Here is a 10,228-nt window from a genome sequence, read left to right on the forward strand (position 1 = left end):
ATTATCATTATCATTATTCAATGTTTCTAACTGTTTGACAGTTTTCTTCACGTTAAACATACTGTTGACATATTTGTTTTGTCTTTATCGTGATGTCTCCTAGCTAGTTGACCATGCCCTCTCGTGTATGCACAACTTATTGAACGGGCTTTCTAAGAGCGTAAAGGAAAAAAGAATCCAAGGCGATGAATGATAGAAGTCAAGAGTTTATAATTCATAGTACCTTCAGACTTTCATCTCTGTAGTTATTCATGGTTGACTGCAGCAACAATGCGCAGGTCCTTCATGGAGAAGGATAAAGGAGGAAGAAGAGAGGAAGAAAAAGGAGAAAAAGAATGAAAAGAAGACGAATAAAGAAAGAATATAATGAGAACAAAACATAAGAGAAACCTTTTAACGAATACTTGACCTGCTAACACAGGTACTTCCACAGGTACTTAATGAAGTACCACAAAGCGGCTAAGAGAGAAGAGGCTAAAACCCAGGTATTCCTCAGTTGTAGTACGTTACAGTATCGTTATACTCTTGTGAGGTTCGGCTTCTTTAAACCGCTGTTCTTTTGAATTGTTTCTAATTGAAATTACAGTAATACCTCGAGATACGAGCGTCCCGACATACGAGTATTTCGAGATACGAGCAAGCCTTCCAGCTCATTTTGGCTTCGAGGTACGAGGAAAGATTTGAGATACGAGTACGCTTAGAGACGCCGACGCTAGGTGGCCGACCATTCGGAGCAGCCCACGGCGCTTCACTCGTTCACTTCACGTGTTCGTCGAGTTCCGTACGCATCTCCCATGTGTCTTCCGGATTGTGTAACTACGTGATTTTCTCTCTATTTTGTGCATTATTCTTCATAATAGCGATGAGCCCTAAGAGAGTGAGTGGTAAGGATGGTAGTGAGAAGAAGAAACGCAGGATGACCATGGAAATAAAGCATGAAATTGTTGATAAATATGAGCGTGGTGCCCGCTAATGAAACAATACAAATCGAAAAAGCAAGAAAAATAAGCGATTAAAATCATGTTTTTTCCATTGTTATTAGCACTAATAATGGAGGTTTTTAAAGGGGTCGGGATGGATTAATTTTTTTTCTGTTATTTCTTATCGGAAAAAATGATTTGAGATACGAGCACCTCCAGTTACGAGCTCGGTCCTGGAATGGATTATTCTCGGTATTATTGTATCATTACCAGCTCAGACAAAAGGCAGTGAAATTATTTAAAAAAAAATACTGATTCCCCATCTCTTCAGTGACTAGGTCCTAGGTCAGAGGTCAGAGAAGTGTTAACTAATTACACTTCAGTATTATCATACACACACAGTTCAACAAATCTGTCTTTCCGTTTCTAACTTTTTCTTTCTTTTTCTCCCTTTTTCTGCCTTTGCTTCTGTCTGTACTTTTTTATTTTTTATTTACCAGGTCAAAGGTTTGGGGCCTTAACCGTGGGATTCACTCTGTCTACAGCCCAAAGATCTGCTCAAATCAGAGCAGGTTCTAATAAAACAAGCCTCTCTGGTACCATGACAGAGTTCTAGCAGACAGAGTCTCATTAAAGGTTCAGCTTCACCAACAGTTCGAGCGGCAGTGACTCAGCGTGTTTGTGTTTGAGGAATCTGACAGCACATAAAGACGGAGGTGAGGCCGAAGCTCTCACTTCATTCATATTCAGTTAAAAACAGCAGCCGCAGACACTCTGATGGACCGAGTGAAAGCAGCGATTTAAAGGTTCCGCTTTCCGACTTTCAAATCTGGGGTTTGGATAAAAATAACACCCTTTCAGCCCGAAAAGGCAGCGTAACAACTGTCGGAGAGGAAACACAGTGATTCATGTGAGAAACTCAACACAAAGTCAGGTCATTTATCCCTGTTGTACAGCCGAACTGAACACTAACAGCATTATACAGTCGACAAAATGTCGTACTCAACAAAACCAGAAAGAGCCAATTTAGTACCACTTACAAACAGTCTACTGGGAAACAGGTTTAAATCAACTGAAAGGACCAAATTTGAAATCAGAAAAATGCGAAGAGCTAAAATACCTATGGTAAAAGATAGCCTAAAATCGCTACACCGGGGGTCGGTAACCTTTTCGAAACTGAGCGCTACTTCAAGGACACTTATAATACTTATAATAGGGAACAGCTACTTGTTTGATACAGACTTCGCCAACAATGTAATAATAGTTAGTTCTGGGACATACAAAAGTAGACACTCATTTTACGACAGGTTTACATGCACGCGAGTGCAAATCCTGAATCAAAAGTCGGTGCGAACCAAACTGATTCTGCTGCATTGTAACTATTACGCGGATCAAATACCGTATTTACTAACGGTGTTTTCAGACCCGATTTCCAACCTACTCCCATATTAGTCAACGTGGTTTTCACACTGAGTGAATTCTGTTCACATTGACTTTTAATTCAGAATTGCTAGACTTACGCATACATGTTGTGTTACAGATTCAAAAACAGTTTTTGATTTGATTTTTAGAACAGACCCGGGGAACCATGTTGGTGACCCCAACTCTATACATTTAAACATAGTCCAAAAGTCTTATTACTCATTCCGCTCCAGGTTAACTCCAGCCCTAACTCCTCAACAAATGTGCATTACTAATCCACCTTGAGAAGAGAGTTTACAATCCTGGACTGAATTCAGGTGCAAAGCCATAAAGCTTACTAGAGTACTGAGCGCAAAAGTAATCTGTATGTGTCGGTTAAGCACTCCATCCACTCCTGAATGTGAACTCAAAAAGAGTACAGGGTGCAAATCCTGAATTAAAAGTCAGTGTGAACAAAAGGGATTTTTCTGCGTTGTAACTACTACGGGGATTAAATATTTTACTAATGCCGTATTCAGACCCAATTCCCGACCTACTCCCAGGACCTACTCAAGGATCCGTTGCCGAGATTCATTGGACAGATTCAAAAAAGTGATTGCTGGACTGACTTTTTAGTAGTACTTTTTAATATGGCTTAGTTCATTCAGTATCGAGACCCCCATCTTGGGGCTTTTCAGTGTGCACGCAAACGATGAGTGAAACTATTTTTCGAACCCTGTGCTAAACGCCGGTGTGAAAACAGCAGAATACGGATAGTCGATTCAGGAGTGAGCGTGAAAACACTATTAGAAACGCTTGCAAATGCAAAGACTTTCTGCTGAAACCAAAAATAACCTTCTAAATGAAACGATGGGTTTCTAGATGGTCGAAGTCGTCACAGTCTTCAGATGTTTAACAGAGTGGTCTAAGGAGGGAAAAAAAGGAGTTTGAAACGGAGTAGAGAAGCACTGAGAAACATTGACCACAGTTGAAGAAAATAAAAAAAAAGGGTCTTCCAATAATAATTCTTTATTCAAACGAGCAGAAATGTATCTTCTCCATCTCTCTATTCAACCGCGTGAGTCTAACGGTTAAAATGACCTCTGCTCCCAGGACGGTGCTAAAGTGTGTGAAATCAGGTTAAGGGGGGAAAATAACAGTTATTTTACTCAGCTTAAGATGGAGAGATTTACCTGAGCAGATGAAAAAAAGATGTGATGGTCGGGAGCAGAATTACAATCCATCATTGTGGTGATGGAATTACAGAGGGAGAAAAAAAAAACCCTTGAATGCAGCAATTTGCCTGGTATAAAGAGCTACGACCGAAGAAGCGCATTGACCCTTTATTAAATCAGATGTTCCTGCCCGGATTAAAGATGGAGACTTCTCCACTTAAAATACCAGGAAACCTCAAAAGTGGGTTAGAACCAAATCAGTCTGAACCATTAGACCTGCCCTACTGGCGCCATGACTTTTTACTGTTAAGATGGAAAGAAATGCATTTTCATATATTAGGCAATTTGTTGCACAATGTTTTTAGGCTAAAAGATAGACGGAGTTTACGTAACGGTAAAATATATAGAAGAATAAAGAAGGACTTATCCAACAATCAAAAGGAAGACAACTATAGCAGCTAATTAAATAAATTTAAAAAAAAAATAGTGAAAAAGTGAAAGGTAAGCTGACGCAGTTTTTTCAGCTGAGGTTAAACTCATTTAAGAAAAAAAAATAAACAAATAACAGTATTTTATTTAGATATGCTTGAGCTTCAACTGAAAAGTGGAATTAATTAATTAATATTGCCCTTGAATATGATTCAAGGTATTTTCAAAAGATCATAGTAAATTATCTTAAAATGATTCAAAACAACCATGAATGATAATTTTCTGTAAAAGATTAAAAAAAAAAAAAAATTAAAACCTTGGGGGAAAATGTTTTTTCTACTCTGGTTTAGAGTTTCAGACATTTAGAGTTTTTTCAAAGAACAAAAAAACGTGTAATATGTGTGTGTGTGTGAGTGTGTGTATCCGGTCTGTTCTACCTGAGTCTCCAGAGTCTGAATTTTTCCCTCCAGCTCTTTGATTCTCTCGTCCTTCTTTTGAGCTTCAGCCTGAGCCTCCTGCCGGGCGCTGAACTCCTCGTCAAACTGTCGGACGGGAGACGCGAGAGCGTTAATGTGACAACGGGAAAAGAAAATACACAAAGTCTAGCTGTAAATACACACAGAAACCACTCACATTCATCAACACAGGGCACCGCCAGTACAGTATCAAACAGTACTAGACACCACCATGGACACATAGGACATTACGGGGGCACAGGGACAAGACCATGGGACAGTTCCTCAGAAGTTCTTATATGCCAGGAACTGTTGTTGTGAAGGGTGCAGAAACACATGAAGGTACTGAGAACTATTTTTGTTCGGCAATGGAGAGTCTAGTCAGTACTGGTAACTGAGGACTATTTTAAGGAACACTGGACAGTACCAAGGACTATTTCTGCTGATGGTCTGTAACAGGGGTGTTCACACTTCTTGGATTGGGCGCTACTAAAATGACCAGAACCTAAAGGGATCTATCTACGTTGAAAGTATTAAATACTGTATATCAGAGGTGTGGACTCGAGTCGCATGACTTGGACTCGAGTCAGACTCGAGTCATCAATTTGACGACTTTAGACTCGACTTGACAAAATGTAAAGAGACTTGCAACTCGACTTGGACTTTAACATGAATGACTCGTGACTTCACTTGGACTCGGGCCCTATGACTCGACAAGACTCGATACTTTCTCCAAAACCCAAAGTGATCTGTATAGATATATTATTATTTTGTTTAAAAGGACTAGAAAGGACTCAAAACAGAAATGGCAGGGCTTCGGACTTGATTTGACACTTTTCAGTCTTGACTTGAGACTCGACTCGGACTTTGCCTGTCTTGACTTGAGACTCGAATCGGACTTGAGTGCAAAGACTTGAGACTTTACTTGTGACTTGCAAAGCAACGACTTGGTCCCACCTCTGCCTAATGTACTATACATAGAGTACATGATATGTTGGAGTACCGATTAAATGCATGTAGCTGTATGGCACGATATTATTTCATTCAATATAGTTTGAAAGCAGGGGTGTCAAACATACGGCATGTGGGCCAATTTTGGCCCACATGGGGGTTTAATCCGGCCTGCTTGATGGATTTTAAAATAAAAAAAAAAATGCAAACACTTAATGTCATACAATTTGAATATTTTCTAATATACTTTGCATAAAAACAAAGGAGGGAAACAAGGGCTTATTGTTATTTATAGACAATTGCGTTGATGATTGGTGGCGCTTTGGCCCAGAGGCGATGTCTCTGTCATTGGTGTGGAACCCCAGGGTTCACCTCCTGGGCAAGTTCGAATCCCGGTTAGGGCGATTGGTACCTTCCAGTGGACTCACCACCCACAGGAAGGTTTAGGGGGTTGGTACGGTGCAATGTGATTTGGGTGGCGACTGCTGCCCCCGCGACCCGGTAACAGATAAGCGGATGAAAATGGACGGATGGATGGATGTGTTCTGATCGGACTGGTCCGGCTCACTTGACATCTAATCAGGCTGTTTGTGGCCCATGAACCAAAATGAGTTTGACACATCTTACAGTGATTTATCGGTAGATCCCGATCTACTTATTTAGGCACCCTGGGTGTAAGGGGAGTACTAGTGCCAACCCGTTGTGGAAATTTGAATCCGAAATGAATTTTCACTAAGTCTAAGCAAGTATGTAAGAAAAAAAAAAAAACAGGCAGCATCCCTCTTTAACTCTGCACACTTTTTAATAACAGAGTCATTCTGCTGTTATTGAATTGTGTCTGTTTCCTGTAAATAACAATACTTTAAATCAATAGTAGAATTAATTTGACCACTTTAGGAGGAAACCTGAGAGGAAGTGTTTAAATTGTGAAACAGTACCAGGGACTGTTCGGGCAACTTCACTGCCACCGCTGTGTGCACAAATAAGTACAAACAGAAGACGGTGCTCATGGATTGTTGTAGCACTGATACGGATCATGTAGCGTCACGGCCAGGTATTGATCTGGGCTCAGACGATCAATGGCTCGTCTACAGACTCGGAGGAGGAAGAAAAAAAACTTTGCCTGATGGGAGGAGGAGAAGGTGGAGGCGGGGGAAGGCTAAGAGAAGAAGCAGGACAATTCTGACAGAATAAATGTTTCACCTTTTTAGAGAACTCCGACGCTTTCTGCTCACTCTCCTCCACTTTGGCTTTGTCGACACACTGATCTGCAGAGACAAGATCGCACGCGGTCTGTCAAGTCAAGAAGTGAGCTCAGAAAAGCCGTCCTTAATGTGACATTTAAAGGAACCAAACTTTTCCCACTTCAAATTAAAAACCCCAAAATCAAGCATTTTTAGTTTTTTACAACATATAATGTGTTATAGCAATACATTTGGGTTTCTGAAAAAAAAAAAAAAAAAAAAACATACAGTTCAATTTCTGTCTTTTCATTAGACATTTTGTCAAGCCACACTATTGCATTCTGAATTTAAATTCTATTTTTTAATAATGCTGCTTATCAATAACCATGGAATCGGGTAAGTATTTTTTTTATAGTAAACATGGTTATCGGTACATACAAATATGAGGTTGTAATAATAATAATGATAACAATAATAATAATTATTAAATATTATTAGTATTATATAATATTGTAATTATGCTAACAATTTAATTATTATTATTATTATTATTATTATTATTATTATTATTATTATTATTATTATTATTATTATTATTATTATTGTTGTTATTTATGGTTTATTGTTGTTGTTATTGTTGTTGTTATTTATGGTGGCTCTGGACTTTTAGGGTTGCTAACTTGCTATCCTCTAACAAACTAGACTTTAACGTCAGGGCAGTGGCAAATGTTTCTGGGTTTTACATTGGATCTCATCACAGTAATACTCAAGTTGTGACAATAGAAAAATTTGTATAAAATATGAACTTCTACTGCATTAAGGTAATGCTGTACTTTAAGAGAACCTGCTTTGTTTGTGATTGCAATTAATCAATCAGTTAATTGAATTGAATTGCAGAAAACCTCACATTACTATGATAATACTTGTTAGTTGTTGCCCGGCCCTTTGTGTTAGCATTTAAATATGTTCGTGGTTAGTATTGATTAAGTCAAGGTTCATTATGTATGAATAATGCAAATTTTAATTTTCAATATAAATATACTGTAAAAAGGGTTATTGCAATATATAGTAGTAGAAATCCAATCCATCCAATTAAACATTTTAGGGCTTTTGACTTTTTCCTAACTGCTAAGCTGTTAAGTCATTGTTTCCCCTCGAATTTTAACACGTTTGCAATTCCAGCGTTTTAGGATTCCTTCCGTAGACGAATCATGTGGAAGACAGCGAGAGTGTTAGATGACAAATCACACATCAGAAAAAATAATTACCAGCAAAAATACTCCCTGGTGTCAGGGTGAAGAAGGAAATGAAGAAAAACCAAAGGTGAGAAGGCAATCTCATACCTACATAAAGGACTAATTCCATGACTTTAATGAGGATATAACAAGGATAAATTTGACTTTTTTTTTTTCCTTCTTCTTTTTACAGCTGATTGAGTTTCAGAAGTGTTGAAAAAAGTTGTTTAATTGTGCATCCGTTTTACCGTGGATGGGTTTGAAAACTTTTAATGACATTGTTGAGGAGAAAACCAAGAGCAAAGTGATGATATTTGTTTCTTTTCTCCCTTTTGATCTTCTCAATTGCGATAAGGATAAGGATTCATTACGGAAACTAATAGTTATAATGTTGTTCAACAGACACAGCAATGTGTATTTACAGAGCTGCTGCAGGTGATGAAAAACAAAAGAAAACATCGTAGTTAACTCCTGTCTCTTTTGAAACCAACGTTTACAGAGCTGCTGCAGGTGATGAAAAACAGAAGAAGAAAAACGTGTTGCATCGTGGTTAACTCCTGTCTCTTTTAAAACCAACGTTCAAGTTAAAATGATTCACGAACGGACTTCAGAGCACCGGGTCGAAGTCTGTGTCGAGCGGTCACAATTTTTACACAATGTAGGTCCATCACTTTCAGGTCTGACCCCCGTATTCCACTGGATGCGTTACGGCTGCGTTGCGATTAAAGCTGCATTTAAGCGCCATTATATTTAATGCGATTCGATCACGCCAGACCAAGAATTAGAAACGGTTTCAGCAGAAAACTTCTGCCGACCTTCAAAATAAACACAGAGCTGAAATCACAACCCTCTACGTCAGACGTGTCAAACTCAGGTCCGGGGGCCAAATCTGGCCCACAGTGTAATTTTATTTGGCCCACAGGATCATAACAAATGTGTACTAAGGTTGGCCCACCAGTATATAGCTCCAATATACTGTCAGGATTAATAGTATTAGCGATGTACGCGGAATGTTACAGGACATACATATTGTTTTTTTTTTTTTGTTTGTTTTTTTTTTTTTTGTTGTTGGCTTGTGAAAAAAAGATTTATAATAAAAAAGGAGAGCAGGGAAAACATGCAAAATTCCACCATTATTTTTTTTTTTTTTTTTGGAAAAATATTAAGTTTGGCCTGCGACGTCCCAAGTTTTTAGTTTTGGCCCACTGTGAATTTGGGTTTGACACCCCTGCTTTATGTCAATTCCATTCACAACAGGTCAAAAGTCAAGAGGCCAGAGAGTTGGATGGTTGATGTCACCTTGTCACCATAGACGAGGAGATAAAAACTCTTTCACAGAGGCAAAGTAAACTATTGGATGTTGTTGTTGTTGTTACTTTTACGCAGTCTGTTTATTGAGGGATCTCGTGTTTTTCATGATTTTGGAATTATCATGCAAAATCAGCTGGCTCGCAAGGCTGCGCCCCCCGCTGCCGCAACGCACCCAGTGGAACATCACAGTCGTAATCAGAGAACACATGTTTAAGTGAAAGTGAGATTTTGAAAGTGTATTAACCCAAAAAAAAAAACAAAAAAAAAACAAGTACCAATCAAATGCGTGAAGTCCACGTCCAATCTTCGGCTGTAGCCAAAGTCTGGGTCCATCCCGCTGCGGTGCAGGACCACCTGAGACACACATTCTTCGATCACCTTGTAGTATTGAGGCCTGAGGAGGGGCGAGACAGAAAATGTAGAGCAGGACAATTAGGCGAGTTAGAGAGAGAGACGTGAGTGACAGCGACTCGGTGACGAGGCTAATTAGTCACAAATGATTCTCTTATCTGAGTTAGAGGTCATTAAATGCCACCAGAAAACTGCCGTTCTGCTGGGAAAATAGATGTCCTATTAAATTTGATCGCTTGCGTCACTCCACGCCATGAAATATGCAGATTAACGTGCATCCGAACGCACGCGTGTGTGTGTGTGTGCATGCGCTGTCTGTCCATTTCAAGGTGAGAGACATGCAACGACCTGGGCCACGTTGGCCTTTCTCCTCATTTGCAATCATCTTCAGCAATTAGAGCGACGGTATAAAGTGGAATGTACGTGTAATGGCAGTAATGCGTGAGTAATTGAAAAGCACAATAATGGAGAAACATGTCAGACGCTGAGGAGCGTGACTGAGAGCCGAGAGCTGTTCCGATACGCTGAGGGGTCAGACGAGTGGGCGAAACCTCACCCTCGAACGATGCAGACCTTGAAATCATCCTGACAGGTTTCAGAAGTTGAGAACAAGACGACAGGGACACACCTTCTGTTCTAACTGACTGCTGGAAGACTATTGGTAAAACCAATAGAGAGTCGCCTACCTCAGCCAACAAAAACATACTAATCTGTCGAGAACTATCTATCTATCTATCTATCTATCTATCTATCTATCTATCTATCTATCTATCTATCTATCTATCTATCTATCTATCTATCTATCTATCTATCTAT

At 39.3% G+C, this 10,228-nt stretch overlaps 1 protein-coding gene across 4 annotated transcripts in view; it reads right to left on the reverse strand.

The window, feature by feature from the left end:
- The window catches only part of diaph2 (diaphanous-related formin 2), a 443,473-nt gene that overhangs the window by 258,040 nt on the left and 175,205 nt on the right, over positions 1 to 10,228 (reverse strand). For all 4 annotated transcript variants that reach the window (XM_025063481.1, XM_025063479.1, XM_025063480.1 and 1 more), the window contains 3 exons: positions 9,337 to 9,455; positions 6,535 to 6,599; positions 4,363 to 4,467 (listed from right to left, as the gene is read on the reverse strand). In XM_025063481.1, coding sequence (XP_024919249.1) covers positions 4,363 to 4,467; positions 6,535 to 6,599; positions 9,337 to 9,455 — 289 coding nt within the window. The remainder of the gene's footprint in view (positions 1 to 4,362; positions 4,468 to 6,534; positions 6,600 to 9,336; positions 9,456 to 10,228) is intronic.

This window comes from Cynoglossus semilaevis, chromosome 15 (genome assembly GCF_000523025.1).
Source record: "Cynoglossus semilaevis isolate Cse_v1.0 chromosome 15, Cse_v1.0, whole genome shotgun sequence".
NCBI classification, from domain to species: domain Eukaryota; kingdom Metazoa; phylum Chordata; class Actinopteri; order Pleuronectiformes; family Cynoglossidae; genus Cynoglossus; species Cynoglossus semilaevis.